The 17,755-nt window shown below is 41.4% G+C and overlaps 1 protein-coding gene across 2 annotated transcripts in view; it reads left to right on the top strand.

Annotated features, from left to right (window-relative positions):
• Positions 1-7,940: 7,940 nt before the first annotated feature.
• The window catches only part of Psa (puromycin-sensitive aminopeptidase), a 79,124-nt gene continuing 69,309 nt past the window's right edge, over positions 7,941-17,755 (top strand). Inside the window, exons 1-2 of one of the 2 annotated variants that reach the window (XM_068364225.1) lie at positions 7,941-8,063; positions 11,556-11,692. In XM_068364225.1, the coding sequence (XP_068220326.1) occupies positions 11,570-11,692 (123 nt within the window). In that variant the 5' untranslated portion in view covers positions 7,941-8,063; positions 11,556-11,569. Of the gene's footprint in view, positions 8,064-8,292; positions 8,333-11,555; positions 11,693-17,755 lie in introns of those variants that run through there. The other variant, XM_068364224.1, reaches the window with a different exon arrangement.

The raw sequence follows: 17,755 nt of genomic DNA, 5'->3' as shown, positions 1-17,755 counted from the left end.
TGCAGTGAGACAATAGCAGTTTTTATTCCATGCAGTGAGACAATAGCACTTGTTATTCCATGCAGTGAGACAATAGCAGTTGTTATTCCATGCAGTGAGACAATAGCAGTTGTTATTCCATGCAGTGAGACAATAGCAGTTGTTATTCCATGCAGTGAGACAATAGCACTTGTTATTCCATGCAGTGAGACAATAGCAGTTGTTATTCCATGCAGTGAGACAATAGCAGTTGTTATTCCATGCAGTGAGACAATAGCACTTGTTATTCCATGCAGTGAGACAATAGCAGTTTTTATTCCATGCAGTGAGACAATAGCAGTTGTTATTCCATGCAGTGAGACAATAGCAGTTGTTATTCCATGCAGTGAGACAATAGCAGTTGTTATTCCATGCAGTGAGACAATAGCACTTGTTATTCCATGCAGTGAGACAATAGCAGTTGTTATTCCATGCAGTGAGACAATAGCAGTTGTTATTCCATGCAGTGAGACAATAGCACTTTTTATTCCATGCAGTGAGACAATAGCAGTTTTTATTCCATGCAGTGAGACAATAGCAGTTGTTATTCCATGCAGTGAGACAATAGCAGTTGTTATTCCATGCAGTGAGACAATAGCAGTTGTTATTCCATGCAGTGAGACAATAGCAGTTGTTATTCCATGCAGTGAGACAATAGCAGTTGTTATTCCATGCAGTGAGACAATAGCACTTGTTATTCTATGCAGTGAGACAATAGCACTTTTTATTCCATGCAGTGAGACAATAGCAGTTTTTATTCCATGCAGTGAGACAATAGCAGTTTTTATTCCATGCAGTGAGACAATAGCAGTTGTTATTCCATGCAGTGAGACAATAGCACTTTTTATTCCATGCAGTGAGACAATAGCAGTTTTTATTCCATGCAGTGAGACAATAGCAGTTTTTATTCCATGCAGTGAGACAATAGCAGTTTTTATTCCATGCAGTGAGACAATAGCAGTTGTTATTCCATGCAGTGAGACAATAGCAGTTTTTATTCCATGCAGTGAGACAATAGCAGTTGTTATTCCATGCAGTGAGACAATAGCAGTTGTTATTCCATGCAGTGAGAGAATAGCAACTTTTATTCCATGCAGTGAGACAATAGCAGTTGTTATTCCATGCAGTGAGACAATAGCAGTTGTTATTCCATGCAGTGAGACAATAGCAGTTGTTATTCCATGCAGTGAGACAATAGCACTTTTTATTCCATGCAGTGAGACAATAGCAGTTTTTATTCCATGCAGTGAGACAATAGCAGTTGTTATTCCATGCAGTGAGACAATAGCAGTTGTTATTCCATGCAGTGAGACAATAGCAGTTGTTATTCCATGCAGTGAGACAATAGCAGTTGTTATTCCATGCAGTGAGACAATAGCACTTGTTATTCCATGCAGTGAGACAATAGCAGTTGTTATTCCATGCAGTGAGACAATAGCAGTTGTTATTCCATGCAGTGAGACAATAGCAGTTGTTATTCCATGCAGTGAGACAATAGCAGTTGTTATTCCATGCAGTGAGACAATAGCACTTGTTATTCCATGCAGTGAGACAATAGCAGTTTTTATTCCATGCAGTGAGACAATAGCAGTTGTTATTCCATGCAGTGAGACAATAGCAGTTGTTATTCCATGCAGTGAGACAATAGCAGTTTTTATTCCATGCAGTGAGACAATAGCAGTTTTTATTCCATGCAGTTTACAATAGCAGTTGTTATTCCATGCAGTGAGACAATAGCAGTTTTTATTCCATGCAGTTTACAATAGCAGTTGTTATTCCATGCAGTGAGACAATAGCAGTTGTTATTCCATGCAGTGAGACAATAGCAGTTGTTATTCCATGCAGTGAGACAATAGCACTTGTTATTCCATGCAGTGAGACAATAGCAGTTGTTATTCCATGCAGTGAGACAATAGCACTTGTTATTCCATGCAGTGAGACAATAGCAGTTGTTATTCCATGCAGTGAGACAATAGCACTTGTTATTCCATGCAGTGAGACAATAGCAGTTGTTATTCCATGCAGTGAGACAATAGCACTTGTTATTCCATGCAGTGAGACAATAGCAGTTGTTATTCCATGCAGTGAGACAATAGCAGTTGTTATTCCATGCAGTGAGACAATAGCAGTTTTTATTCCATGCAGTGAGACAATAGCAGTTGTTATTCCATGCAGTGAGACAATAGCAGTTGTTATTCCATGCAGTGAGACTCAATAGCAGTTGTTATTCCATGCAGTGAGACAATAGCAGTTGTTATTCCATGCAGTGAGACAATAGCAGTTGTTATTCCATGCAGTGAGACAATAGCAGTTGTTATTCCATGCAGTGAGACAATAGCAGTTGTTATTCCATGCAGTGAGACTCAATAGCAGTTGTTATTCCATGCAGTGAGACAATAGCAGTTTTTATTCCATGCAGTGAGACAATAGCACTTTTTATTCCATGCAGTGAGACAATAGCAGTTTTTATTCCATGCATTGAGACAATAGCAGTTTACAATAGCAGTTGTTATTCCATGCAGTGAGACAATAGCAGTTTTTATTCCATGCAGTGAGACAATAGCAGTTTTTATTCCATGCAGTGAGACAATAGCAGTTTTTATTCCATGCAGTGAGACAATAGCAGTTTACAATAGCAGTTGTTATTCCATGCAGTGAGACAATAGCAGTTTTTATTCCATGCAGTGAGACAATAGCAGTTTTTATTCCATGCAGTGAGACAATAGCAGTTGTTATTCCATGCAGTGAGACAATAGCAGTTGTTATTCCATGCAGTGAGACTCAATAGCAGTTGTTATTCCATGCAGTGAGACAATAGCAGTTGTTATTCCATGCAGTGAGACAATAGCAGTTGTTATTCCATGCAGTGAGACAATAGCAGTTGTTATTCCATGCAGTGAGACAATAGCAGTTGTTATTCCATGCAGTGAGACAATAGCAGTTGTTATTCCATGCAGTGAGACAATAGCAGTTGTTATTCCATGCAGTGAGACTCAATAGCAGTTGTTATTCCATGCAGTGAGACTCAATAGCAGTTGTTATTCCATGCAGTGAGACAATAGCAGTTGTTATTCCATGCAGTGAGACAATAGCAGTTGTTATTCCATGCAGTGAGACTCAATAGCAGTTGTTATTCCATGCAGTGAGACTCAATAGCAGTTTTTATTCCATGCAGTGAGACAATAGCAGTTTTTATTCCATGCAGTGAGACAATAGCAGTTGTTATTCCATGCAGTGAGACAATAGCAGTTGTTATTCCATGCAGTGAGACTCAATAGCAGTTGTTATTCCATGCAGTGAGACAATAGCAGTTGTTATTCCATGCAGTGAGACAATAGCAGTTGTTATTCCATGCAGTGAGACAATAGCAGTTGTTATTCCATGCAGTGAGACTCAATAGCAGTTGTTATTCCATGCAGTGAGACTCAATAGCAGTTGTTATTCCATGCAGTGAGACTCAATAGCAGTTGTTATTCCATGCAGTGAGACTCAATAGCAGTTGTTATTCCATGCAGTGAGACTCAATAGCAGTTGTTATTCCATGCAGTGAGACAATAGCAGTTGTTATTCCATGCAGTGAGACTCAATAGCAGTTGTTATTCCATGCAGTGAGACAATAGCAGTTGTTATTCCATGCAGTGAGACAATAGCAGTTGTTATTCCATGCAGTGAGACAATAGCAGTTGTTATTCCATGCAGTGAGACTCAATAGCAGTTGTTATTCCATGCAGTGAGACTCAATAGCAGTTGTTATTCCATGCAGTGAGACAATAGCAGTTGTTATTCCATGCAGTGAGACAATAGCAGTTGTTATTCCATGCAGTGAGACTCAATAGCAGTTGTTATTCCATGCAGTGAGACTCAATAGCAGTTGTTATTCCATGCAGTGAGACAATAGCAGTTGTTATTCCATGCAGTGAGACAATAGCAGTTGTTATTCCATGCAGTGAGACAATAGCAGTTGTTATTCCATGCAGTGAGACTCAATAGCAGTTGTTATTCCATGCAGTGAGACTCAATAGCAGTTGTTATTCCATGCAGTGAGACTCAATAGCAGTTGTTATTCCATGCAGTGAGACTCAATAGCAGTTGTTATTCCATGCAGTGAGACTCAATAGCAGTTGTTATTCCATGCAGTGAGACAATAGCAGTTGTTATTCCATGCAGTGAGACTCAATAGCAGTTGTTATTCCATGCAGTGAGACAATAGCAGTTGTTATTCCATGCAGTGAGACAATAGCAGTTGTTATTCCATGCAGTGAGACTCAATAGCAGTTGTTATTCCATGCAGTGAGACTCAATAGCAGTTGTTATTCCATGCAGTGAGACAATAGCAGTTGTTATTCCATGCAGTGAGACAATAGCAGTTGTTATTCCATGCAGTGAGACTCAATAGCAGTTTTTATTCCATGCAGTGAGACAATAGCAGTTTTTATTCCATGCAGTGAGACAATAGCAGTTTTTATTCCATGCAGTGAGACAATAGCAGTTTTTATTCCATGCAGTGAGACAATAGCAGTTTTTATTCCATGCAGTGAGACTCAATAGCAGTTGTTATTCCATGCAGTGAGACAATAGCAGTTGTTATTCCATGCAGTGAGACAATAGCAGTTTTTATTCCATGCAGTGAGACTCAATAGCAGTTTTTATTCCATGCAGTGAGACAATAGCAGTTTTTATTCCATGCAGTGAGACAATAGCAGTTTTTATTCCATGCAGTGAGACAATAGCAGTTGTTATTCCATGCAGTGAGACAATAGCAGTTTTTATTCCATGCAGTGAGACTCAATAGCAGTTTTTATTCCATGCAGTGAGACAATAGCAGTTTTTATTCCATGCAGTGAGACAATAGCAGTTGTTATTCCATGCAGTGAGACAATAGCAGTTGTTATTCCATGCAGTGAGACTCAATAGCAGTTTTTATTCCATGCAGTGAGACAATAGCAGTTTTTATTCCATGCAGTGAGACAATAGCAGTTTTTATTCCATGCAGTGAGACAATAGCAGTTGTTATTCCATGCAGTGAGACAATAGCAGTTGTTATTCCATGCAGTGAGACAATAGCAGTTTACAATAGCAGTTGTTATTCCATGCAGTGAGACAATAGCAGTTTTTATTCCATGCAGTGAGACAATAGCAGTTGTTATTCCATGCAGTGAGACAATAGCAGTTGTTATTCCATGCAGTGAGACAATAGCAGTTGTTATTCCATGCAGTGAGACAATAGCAGTTTTTATTCCATGCAGTGAGACAATAGCAGTTGTTATTCCATGCAGTGAGACAATAGCAGTTGTTATTCCATGCAGTGAGACAATAGCAGTTTACAATAGCAGTTGTTATTCCATGCAGTGAGACAATAGCAGTTGTTATTCCATGCAGTGAGACAATAGCAGTTTTTATTCCATGCAGTGAGACAATAGCAGTTGTTATTCCATGCAGTGAGACAATAGCAGTTGTTATTCCATGCAGTGAGACAATAGCAGTTTACAATAGCAGTTGTTATTCCATGCAGTGAGACAATAGCAGTTGTTATTCCATGCAGTGAGACAATAGCAGTTGTTATTCCATGCAGTGAGACAATAGCAGTTTTTATTCCATGCAGTGAGACAATAGCAGTTTTTATTCCATGCAGTGAGACAATAGCAGTTTTTATTCCATGCAGTGAGACTCAATAGCAGTTGTTATTCCATGCAGTGAGACAATAGCAGTTGTTATTCCATGCAGTGAGACAATAGCAGTTGTTATTCCATGCAGTGAGACAATAGCAGTTTTTATTCCATGCAGTGAGACAATAGCAGTTTTTATTCCATGCAGTGAGACTCAATAGCAGTTGTTATTCCATGCAGTGAGACAATAGCAGTTGTTATTCCATGCAGTGAGACAATAGCAGTTTTTATTCCATGCAGTGAGACTCAATAGCAGTTTTTATTCCATGCAGTGAGACAATAGCAGTTGTTATTCCATGCAGTGAGACAATAGCAGTTGTTATTCCATGCAGTGAGACAATAGCAGTTTACAATAGCAGTTGTTATTCCATGCAGTGAGACAATAGCAGTTGTTATTCCATGCAGTGAGACAATAGCAGTTGTTATTCCATGCAGTGAGACAATAGCAGTTTTTATTCCATGCAGTGAGACAATAGCAGTTTTTATTCCATGCTGTGAGACAATAGCAGTTTACAATAGCAGTTGTTATTCCATGCAGTGAGACAATAGCAGTTTTTATTCCATGCAGTGAGACAATAGCAGTTTACAATAGCAGTTGTTATTCCATGCAGTGAGACAATAGCAGTTGTTATTCCATGCAGTGAGACAATAGCAGTTGTTATTCCATGCAGTGAGACAATAGCAGTTGTTATTCCATGCAGTGAGACAATAGCAGTTTTTATTCCATGCAGTGAGACAATAGCAGTTTTTATTCCATGCAGTGAGACTCAATAGCAGTTTTTATTCCATGCAGTGAGACAATAGCAGTTTTTATTCCATGCAGTGAGACAATAGCAGTTTTTATTCCATGCAGTGAGACAATAGCAGTTGTTATTCCATGCAGTGAGACAATAGCAGTTTTTATTCCATGCTGTGAGACAATAGCAGTTTTTATTCCATGCAGTGAGACAATAGCAGTTTTTATTCCATGCTGTGAGACAATAGCAGTTGTTATTCCATGCAGTGAGACAATAGCAGTTTTTATTCCATGCTGTGAGACAATAGCAGTTTTTATTCCATGCAGTGAGACAATAGCAGTTGTTATTCCATGCAGTGAGACAATAGCAGTTTTTATTCCATGCTGTGAGACAATAGCAGTTTACAATAGCAGTTGTTATTCCATGCAGTGAGACAATAGCAGTTTTTATTCCATGCAGTGAGACAATAGCAGTTTACAATAGCAGTTTTTATTCCATGCAGTGAGACAATAGCAGTTTTTATTCCATGCAGTGAGACAATAGCAGTTTTTATTCCATGCTGTGAGACAATAGCAGTTTACAATAGCAGTTGTTATTCCATGCAGTGAGACAATAGCAGTTTTTATTCCATGCAGTGAGACAATAGCAGTTTACAATAGCAGTTTTTATTCCATGCAGTGAGACAATAGCAGTTTTTATTCCATGCAGTGAGACAATAGCAGTTTTTATTCCATGCTGTGAGACAATAGCAGTTTTTATTCCATGCAGTGAGACAATAGCAGTTGTTATTCCATGCAGTGAGACAATAGCAGTTGTTATTCCATGCAGTGAGACAATAGCAGTTTTTATTCCATGCAGTGAGACAATAGCAGTTTTTATTCCATGCAGTGAGACAATAGCAGTTTTTATTCCATGCAGTGAGACAATAGCAGTTTTTATTCCATGCTGTGAGACAATAGCAGTTTACAATAGCAGTTGTTATTCCATGCAGTGAGACAATAGCAGTTTTTATTCCATGCAGTGAGACAATAGCAGTTTACAATAGCAGTTTTTATTCCATGCAGTGAGACAATAGCAGTTTTTATTCCATGCAGTGAGACAATAGCAGTTTTTATTCCATGCAGTGAGACAATAGCACTTTTTATTCCATGCAGTGAGACAATAGCAATTTTTATTCCATGCAGTGAGACAATAGCAGTTTTTATTCCATGCAGTGAGACAATAGCACTTTTTATTCCATGCAGTGAGACAATAGCAATTTTTATTCCATGCAGTGAGACAATAGCAATTTTTATTCCATGCAGTGAGACAATAGCAGTTTTTATTCCATGCAGTGAGACAATAGCAGTTTTTATTCCATGCAGTGAGACAATAGCACTTTTTATTCCATGCAGTGAGACAATAGCACTTTTTATTCCATGCAGTGAGACAATAGCACTTTTTATTCCATGCAGTGAGACAATAGCACTTTTTATTCCATGCAGTGAGACAATAGCACTTTTTATTCCATGCAGTGAGACTCACTACTTATTAAAGGCGTGATTGTGACATGAGAGCTATTACGTTGAAATTGCAACTGCAAAGTCTCCACTCTGCAGGGTAGAATATTGTTATTGTTGCCGGTCGTTTGTCATTAGTTTCGGTAAATCAACATTACTTTGCATATTATTGTTTTAGAATTAACTGCTTCTATTGCATGTTATAAGAGTGTGTGAAGCATTGTATAATATTAAGCATTCATTAGACTTCTAGACATAAGGTTTATTTTGGTTAAGATATTATGGCAGGGTTTTAGACCTATCTTACGCCTATCTTGAGTTAAGCCTAACGCTACACTCATTAATACGCCAGCCTAGACTAGTCCACTGACCTTTTACTTGCCTTGAATGTTGGATCTCTCCAACGGAAAAGGTCAGTTCAATTCCGCTGGTCAGGATGTAACACTATATTTACGAATAAATAACACAAATGTACTGTAGTCTTTGTTATGGCATTGTCGTGAGCAATTTCGGTAAAGTTTTACTGTATTAAAGGGTATCATTTCGAACATAAAATAGATGGTTACCTGTATATATATCTGAAACTATTCATTTGCTACAGGAACGAGTGTCATTTTCGAAGAGAACGGAGTTTTTTCTAGAGAAAAAAAGGTATTATTGTACTGTATTACAGGGCAATGTTCCCTAGGCTACATTACCCTTTAATAAACTACAATAATACCGTAATTTCGGTTGTTTGTCATATAAGAAATTTCGAGACTGGTTCGGCCTAATCCCTAATCTTATTGGTATATATTTAGGTAAGGGGTGAATGTAGTTCGTTGGGACGGTACGAAAAGAGTACGGCAGTTTAAGGATACGGCTCCTAGGTTAGGTTAGGTGGAGAACCTTAGGTTGGTTAGGCTAGGCTAGGCTAGGCTAGGAAACATTCGGTTAGGTGATGTTCTTGTGTCTGTAAAATGTGGTTTATCACTCTGTCTCAAACTACAAAGGCTCCAATATTTATGTAAGTGTACTTAGAGTAAATAAAAATAAGGGGGGTGTATATATGATAACGGCCACCTGCATGTATGATTGCGGCTAACTTAGAAAATGGCAGTGTAAGGGGGGTCGCAGGTGGCGTTATCCCCCCTATAGCTAAGTAGGTAAGGACACGGCTTGTAGGTTGGGGGGGGGGGGAGTTGAGGTTAGTTTATGTCCATTTTTAATCCACAAGGGAGGAACTAGCTGCTAACATACCAAGGATCCAATAAAAGTTTAGGTGATTTTTGGGTTTACCCTGGATTAGTAATATAACGACCAAGGTTGAGCTAACGTGTAATCTGAGGTTATGATAAGTACGAGTGCCGCCACACAAGCAAAGATTTATTCAAAATCTGATTAACTACGTTAGGCTCTTTTTTATATATATATATATATATATATATATATATATATATATATATATATATATATATATATATATATATATATATATATATACATCCTATAATAGTTTACTGTATAGATTACAACTGTTAAGGTCGAAAAAATGTGTGGTAGGAAAAAAGTAATATCCGGCTCTGGCAGGAACTAATTTTACCGTATTTTTATTTACATAATCATATTGCCTATCAACTGTAATCCATGCAACTTTCCAGGAAATACCATGTATTTCCTTATAGGAAATTATATTTTTTGTTTTTCCTAAGCTTTGGATAATAGGGGTACAGGGTGCAGTTCAAACCCCCTTCTTTCCCCCTCCCCCCCCTCAAGTAAGGACATAACAATTTAGGTAAGGTTACAGGCTTTTACCTTAAGGTAGTACATTCCCTTAATTTCTGGACAGCAGTAACCCCAGAAAATGGGGTTACAAGACGAATAGTAATTTTGTATATACCTGTATTTACTGTTTTTGGGTATGGTGAAATAATGAATAAGTAGAAAATAGAGATAAACTTTACCCCAACCTTTATAAGCTTATGTACGGTCAGTAGGAGGTCTAACTTTACCTGTGCTCTGTTCAAAGATACTACAATTTTCGATGAATGAGCACAAGTCCTGGGTCCGTTTGAATTAAGTAGGAGTGTGGTCCCTGATAAGTAAGGACAGGGATTCAAGGTGGGTGAGGTAGAGAATATGTTGTGAGCCCTCTATGTTTATTAGTGACGTTGCACGAATAAAGATTGACCAAGTAGGATGCTGGTCTTAAGGCAGGGATACATGTTTAATTTTTTTTTTATGAAATTGATAAGTTTTTGGCAATACTTTATTTATAATTTTTTTGGGAGGTCCATTTTCCAGCCCATCATGTTGAATTGGTTAGCCAAAATAGCTGCAGTCTATGTTGGGAACAAACAAAAAGCAATACTGTCATTTATTCAAATCTGTTAAAAACTGTTGTTACTTTTGTATTGATTTTATGACAAATGTTTTGAATTCATTAGTATATAATTTACCTTAAATATACAGTATTACAGTATTTTTATGCAACAGAAATTATTTGGATGCTGTCATCTTCTTAGAAAGCAGAATCCCTTATACAAGTATCACCTTTTTTATAATTATGGGAAAATTGACCCAATACCAGGTTATATCGAGTGTGATTTAATCCTGTAAAATTCTTGTTAAGGTCTTGGGGAAGTTTATAGTAACTACTGAATTTTTCCCTTCTTTTCAGCCACTTCTATTTCTTGTTAGTTTCAAAATACAAAGACTACGCCCTTTTCCATGACCCAATTTCATACCAAGCCATTTACTCTTGCCTAGATACTTTTAACACATACTTCTCTTCCATCATAAGAATGTGCAGTGGTTCTCAATGGTTCACCATCTATACATTCTCGGTACCCTTCACATTGCCTTTATAAATTGTCTCATCATATTTTTTCTAGATTCCTATTTGCCATTTGAAATATTTCCCTTTTTTTGGAAACTTCTTGTAACTGGTTCATAACTATGATGTGATCCATGCAGCCTTTTATTTATCTGAACCCACTGTGTTCTTTACCTTTCAGTCCTTTTACCACATATACTGTTATGTATATCTTTCTCAATTGAAATCCTACCTAACATTATTCCTGGCTTTACAGTACCGGGCAGTACTAGTTATTGTTATTCCTCCATAATTCTTACAGTTGTCATTATCACTGATATGACAAAATAATTACTCTATTCCTTTTAAATTTTTGGTGACTCAGGTCTGCATTCACATCCAACAGCATCTCAACATTGCATTTTTTCTGAAATAGATTTTATCCTTAGTTTTAATTCCCTATAGAATATATGTTTATACCACCTGAAATTTCTGTTCACCTTCTCTTGGTTCTTGTAACTGGCCCCTCTTTCTTTTTTTTTTTTTTTTGGGGGGGGGGGGGACTCCAGTTGTTACTATCCTATCCAATCACATGCATGGCTACACCTGCTCTCCTCTCATATCATGCAGTTGCATCTCAAATACTAAAGTTTTTTTCTTCACCAAACCTTTTAGTTTCTTATATTACCACTTTTTATTTTTATTTCCTAATTGTACCCTCTTTGAGCAATAAACCTTCCTTGCTGTCCCCATAACCCCACAATGCATATAGATGTGCATACTGGATGCAGAACAGTATAATGGTAGTGTACATTCTTTAATTTGCTTTTCTTTCTTTCAGGGAAAGAATCCATAATGCCTGAGCCAAAGCCATTTGAGCGTTTACCTGAAAATGTTAAGCCCAAGAGTTATAACATCACTCTTCAGCCTAATTTAGTAAAGTGTGTATTCCATGGCTCAGAGGAAGTTGAATTAGAAGTAAGTTAATTACAGTATTCTTGTGTGTATGATATATATCTATAACTGCTTTTTGATTACCATACTGTAATTATTTAAGATATATTTTATCCTTCACTTACAAACCTTACGCTATAATTTATTTGGGATTATCTTTCGGCGAAGCGGGAAGGTTGGCCATTAAGACTTTTAATGCGAGGTGGTAAACGTACCCGACCACTATAGTGGGGGAGGGTAGAGGGTGGCCGGGGGTACTAAGCCACCTACTCTACTCATAATCGGTGAACTATGTTACTTTTTTCTTTTGGCTGGTAGAGATCACACTTGTCTGATCTCTGCTCCTTGAAGCTTGGCCATTAAGGCTATTGCTTTATGCTGCATCGTTCTCTTTTGAGGTGTGACCGGTTTTTTTTTTCTTTGTTTTGATGGTCCCATACGTACCTGCTCTGGTCCTGACAACGATCCACACTCACTGTGCCCAATCTACAGGGGGCGTCACCCCAGGGCTTTCCTCAAGGGCAAAGAGACCTCGGACTTCCTTTTTCCAAACACCTCAACCTCCCTCTGAAGCTCCTCGTTGCCCATCCTCCTACGGGTGGTGATCGAGTAGGAGCGCAGACTGTTTAACTCCCATGGCAACCTCGGAGTACCGGGAGCATTGTTGCTTCCCCTAGAGAAGCACCTTTGCATCCGATCGCCGGGAACCATTCTCGCTTTCAGATGTTTTGTAGGCGTGGCCGTCCCAGGATTAACTGAACCCTCTTCCAAGGAAGATTTGCCTCAGCTCCTTCAGCGTGGAGCACTGAAAGATCCCTTGCCCGCAACTGATGCTTTAGCTATTTGTGAGGTTCAACTCTTGCCCTCTCCTAGTCCTTCCACACGTTACCGTGGTCAGCACTCTCGCTCGTCCATCTGACGGCCTCTTGTTGACAACAAGTCGCCTCGCCACCTTCAGTCCTGGTCGTCTTTTGACGATCCATGTTCTCCTCCTTCCCACAGGCTACGCTCCAGCCCTCGTCTTCAACGCTCACCAATGGTGGATCCTGACCCTGCGACTGGTTGTTAAGCCACGACACATTCTCCATCTGCTCGCTGCTTGCCAGGACAAGACCGGTCATCTTCTCGTCCTTCCCTGTGATGTCCCTCAGGTAGTCGATCTTGACGCTCCAGTGATCGCCACAGGTCTCGAAACCGATGATTATCACAATCTTGACGCTCTTCTTTCAGAACACGGTCTCATTTACGAGCTTAATGCTCACATTCACAAGCTAGACACTCATATTCACAAGCTAGACACTCATATTCACAAGCTAGACAGTCATATTCACGTGCTAAATGCTCACATTCCCTAGGTAGACGATCATGATCACGACCTAGACCTTCACGATCATGAGCAGAATGCTCCTCTTCACGAGTCAGACACTCTTCTTTAAGAGCTAAGCATTCTTGTTCATGAGCGAGAGACACATCCGAACGATCCTCTTCACAAGGACAACGATTCTCTTCATGAGGACAACGCACCCCATTGCAAGTTTATCAAGCAAACACTTGTTCTCGGCATTTGTCCTTAGGATCTCGACGTTCATGTTCACGGTCAACGCGATGTTCAGTGACTCGGTAGTCTCCTAAGCATGGAAAACGATCTCCCAACTGGCACTCTCCTACTAGACATTTCCCCTTATGTTCTACCTCCCTGCTACCTTTGCAGCATGGGGTGTCCTTGCCAAGCGTTCGCCCACTCGACGCTCTCCTACGCAACGCCTGCCTATGTGATGCTCTCCACCCCTTCAGAGGCTTTCTGTGCTTCCTCCAACGGGCAAGTACAGCCCTGCAGCTCAGCATAGGCCCTCAAGGCTCTCTCCTCCTCATTCGCCCTCAATCATGTATGAAACGCATCCATCTACTCGTGAATCGCGCCCTTTCACTCGTGAATCAGCAGATTTCACACATTTTTCACGCGCTCCAGCCCCTCTTCCATGAGTGGTCACAAGCCCTAAGCCTTCGGGAATAGACTCCGCAACTGTTCCTTTAGATGGTGTCCCCAGCAGTTGCCTTATTCCTTTCCCAGAGGGTTTTAAAGAGCCTTCAAATAGATTTGCAGATGTTCCGATCAGCCCTGATCGTCCTAAAAGGACTATGAAGGAAGACCTATTGATGCTTTGAAGGTTAACTCCTTCCTTTCAAGCTCCGAAACATTGTCTGGTTAAGAGGCGCTCTCCTCCACCAGTTCTTCTGAAGGACACCCCAGACCTGACATCCGTAGTCTATCTTCTGTTGTGGTATGACAACTTGGTGTCTAACCTGCAGAAGTCCCCTTCCGGCTCGGTTCTTCCAGCCCCACCTAAACCTCAGCAACTTCAGATATGGGCTTATACTCACAAGATCCCGCTAGAGAAGTCTGTTTTTGTCTCTTCCTTCTACCCAGGGCTTTCTGATCGCAAGAAGAAGCCTTCTCAACCTCACCCCCTTGCCAAACCTCCGGTTTATTTGTCTCCGTCTTCCAGACCTAGAGATGACGGAAGAGTTGATGTCTAGGACTTCAGTCCACTTCCTCTCACTCTTATCCGTTCCGGTGATAGGATGACTACCAGTCAGAGGCAAAGGATGCCTTGTGGTACTCCACCACACGCTGACCGGCTCCAGCCAAGGTTGAGTAGAGACATAGGCTCTACTTGTGAAATCTCCTTCCAAGATTTTATCTCAGAACCTGTAGAGGTAGTTCCTCCAGAACTTCATCCAGTCTCCAGGCCTCCAGACGAGGAGGAACCTTCAACTTCCGTGGCTCTTGCCTTAACGGAACCACAAGCTCCCCCGAGAGCTTCCATCCTTGATGAGCATTTTCCCCCTTGCAGGGAACCTAGAGACACAAAGACGGTTCTTAAAAACTCTAAAACAAGCACTCCGGTCTGAGAGAGACCAGGAATCCCACGAGGCAGGACCTGATGACTTTGACCTATGGGTGAGAGCTTGGAGGTACTGTAGATGAATTTCTGAACTCCGATGACTATCTCCCTAGGGCTCTAGGTCCTAAGTTCTGCTCTGAAGACGAACGCAGAGAGTCGGAACATGCTTTTTGGCAAGTCCTTGCTTGTGTGCGTACAATCGTTAATCTGTCAAAGCCTGGTTCCACCCCCCGAGGATGGCAAGAAAATGGTCCTGGATCACTTGTTTGGCACCCAGAGCCCTAAAACCAGTGCAGTCTTGCCCTGGTTGAAGGGACTTACAGGGGCCGGAAAGAAGGCTATATCCCAGATAGGTTTCTCGAGTTCCTTACAGGCGGCCTCTTCGTCCAGACTTCTCCCACTTTCTTTTTCATTTTACAAAGGAAGTACTACGAGGTAGGTAGCAAGCCCCGTCCACCCCTAACCCTTGAGCCTTCAGTAGAGTCCCTTACCCCTTCAGCAGAGTCCCTTACCCGGGGTCTTTCCATTCAGAGAATTTCTACCCTGACTGCGTCGCTTTCGGCAACTGAGCTCCTTAACTTCGAGAAAGTACGCCATGCAGGCTGCTTCATGGCTTGACCTGTGGCTGGGGTCATTGGACCACATTGTGAGATCCGAGGATTTATCCAAGGAATCTACAAGGCGGTCCTTGGAATCTTTCCTCTTGTTGGGTACCTACAATTTGGAGTTCCTTTCCCACCTGGTGGTCAATCTGTGGGAAAATGTAATTCTAAAGAGGATGGATACCGTAATTGGAAGATTTCATAAGCAGGTGCCGAAAGCCGAAACATTTGCTTACGGAACTCGACTCTTGAGGGGCTTACCTCTTCGATCCAGAGAAAGAAGATAGGGCAGCTGATAGGTGAAAAAAAGATCCTCCAAGGATTCTCTCCTCCAGAGGGCTATGACTCATAGGGCCCTTCAACTTCCCAGGAATCAACCTCAACCTGGTATTCCCTCTACATCCAAATCTTTGGAACCCTCTAGCAGGACGTCAAGACATCCCTTTCTAGCTAGAAACCAGAAAGGTCCCAAAACCTTCATGGGTAAGAAGAGTGGTAGAGGGGGTGGCTGAGGTGGCTGCTCCCAATAGGAAGGGCAATCCTCTCACCTGTCCACTGGTGAGGGGATGCCTGCAACGCCTCTGGCAGAGGTGGCAGCTTCACGGGGCAGATCCCTGGATGTTCGCTGTGATCGGCATAGTGTATCGCCTCCCGTTCATACTATCTCTCCCTCCACTGACTTGGGATCCAATTCCATCGAGCTCCTATACGAAGGGATCCGTAAAGCAGCTGGCCCTCCGGGCTAAAGTTCAGATTATGTTGCAAAAGAGCACTCTTCAAGAGGTCCTCGACAGGCCTCCAGGTTTCTATAGTCGACTCTATCTTGTGAAAAAGGCGTCTGGAGGCTGGAGACCAGTCAGTGATCTGTTGGCCCTGAACAAGTTTGTCTTACAAACTCCGTTCAGGATAAGAACAGCAGACACGGTCATTCAAGCTCTAAGACCAATGGGCTTCATGTGCACACTGGATCTCCAAGACACATACTGACTTCCAGATCCCAATCCATCCGTCTTCAAGAAAGTATCTAAGATTCATATACAAAAGCAGGCATTACCAGTTCAAGGTCCGGTGCTTCGGCCTCCTGACAGCACCTCAGGTCTTTATGAAGGTGTTCGCCCTAGTGTCATCTTGGGCACACAAGAGTGGTATACGTCTCTTAAGGTATCTCAACGTTTTTCTCATTCTAGCAGACTCGGTAATGACTCTTCTTCAACACCGAGAGAGGCTTTTCGAGTTTTGTTAGGATCTGAGAATCTGGGATTGTGATAAATCTCAAGAAGTCATCACTGGTCCCCTCTCACAGACTGGTTTACCTGGGTATGATTACAGTATAGACACCAATCTTCAAAAAGTCTTTCCATTAGACAACAGAGCACGCAGGCTGAAGTAAGGGGCAAGTCCCTTCCTCAGACAGTATGATCTCCCAGCTTGACAATGGTTGTGCCTTCTATGCCATCTCACATTCCTGACCTGTCTTGTGCCCAACGGTTGCCTCAAAATACGATCTCTACAGTGACGACAAAAGTCCATATGGATCCAGCACTCCGGCTCCCCGGACACTTTAGTCCCTATGGGACAGGATCAAGTAGCGGATCTTCAGTGATGGTTGTTGAACAAAAACTTCCTCAAAGGGCTGGATCTTCTCATCCCTCCTCCAGACTTGATGCTCATCACAGGCACATCAAAAGAAGGGGGGAGGAGGGCATTTGCTGCAATAAATGGTCTCAAGCCTCTAGTCCGAGTCCAAAAGGTACCAGCACATAAATCTCTTGGAAATGAGAGCAGCTATCCTGGTTCTCCAACAGTTGCTGGTGGGTCACTTCGTTGTGCTGTAGAGCGACAACGCTACAGTATTGGCTTACGTAAACAAATAAGGCAGTACCTTTTCGCAACCCCCATGCCATCTTTCCGTGGAGATGCTAAGATGGAGAGAAGAGCATTCGGTGTCTCTTATCAGCTCGCTTTATTCTTGGCAATAGGAATGTGCTCGTAGACAACCTGAGCAGAGCATGTCAGATTGTGGGTTCCGAATGGTCTTTGAATCTTTTGATAGCCAAGAAATTCCTGAATTTGTGGGGTTCCCCGACTGTAGATCTTTGGCAACATCCCTGAACTTCAGGCTCCCGCTATACTGCCCTCCAGTCCCGTACCCTCAAGTTCTATGACAAGATGCATTCCAACAACAGTGGGATAACAAAGATGTGTACGCTTTTCCCCCTGTTTTTTCTGATGAGAAAGGTGTTCAGTAAGACCTGAATATTGAACAAGCTTAGTAGATCTTCCGAGAGAACTCCCTCCATGACAAAATCTACTTAAACAATCACATGTGATTATCTCCCTCGAAGCAGTTATGTCTTTTCGGCTTCACGCTTGGAGACTATCCAGCATCTCTCTCAGAGAGGCTTTTCACAATGAGTTGCGAGAAGGATGTCTGGATATCTACAGAAATCTTCGGCCTTGGTTTACCAGGCAAAGTGGAGAGTCTTCTGTGGTTGGCTTCGTGAAAGGAGTCTCTCTTCCCACGATGCCACTATCCCAACAAAAGCGGAATTTCTTATATACCTTCGGGAGGAAAGACT

Source organism: Palaemon carinicauda, chromosome 41, assembly GCF_036898095.1.
Source record: "Palaemon carinicauda isolate YSFRI2023 chromosome 41, ASM3689809v2, whole genome shotgun sequence".
In the NCBI taxonomy this organism is placed as follows: domain Eukaryota; kingdom Metazoa; phylum Arthropoda; class Malacostraca; order Decapoda; family Palaemonidae; genus Palaemon; species Palaemon carinicauda.
This window is presented reverse-complemented; position numbering and strand designations above follow the sequence as displayed.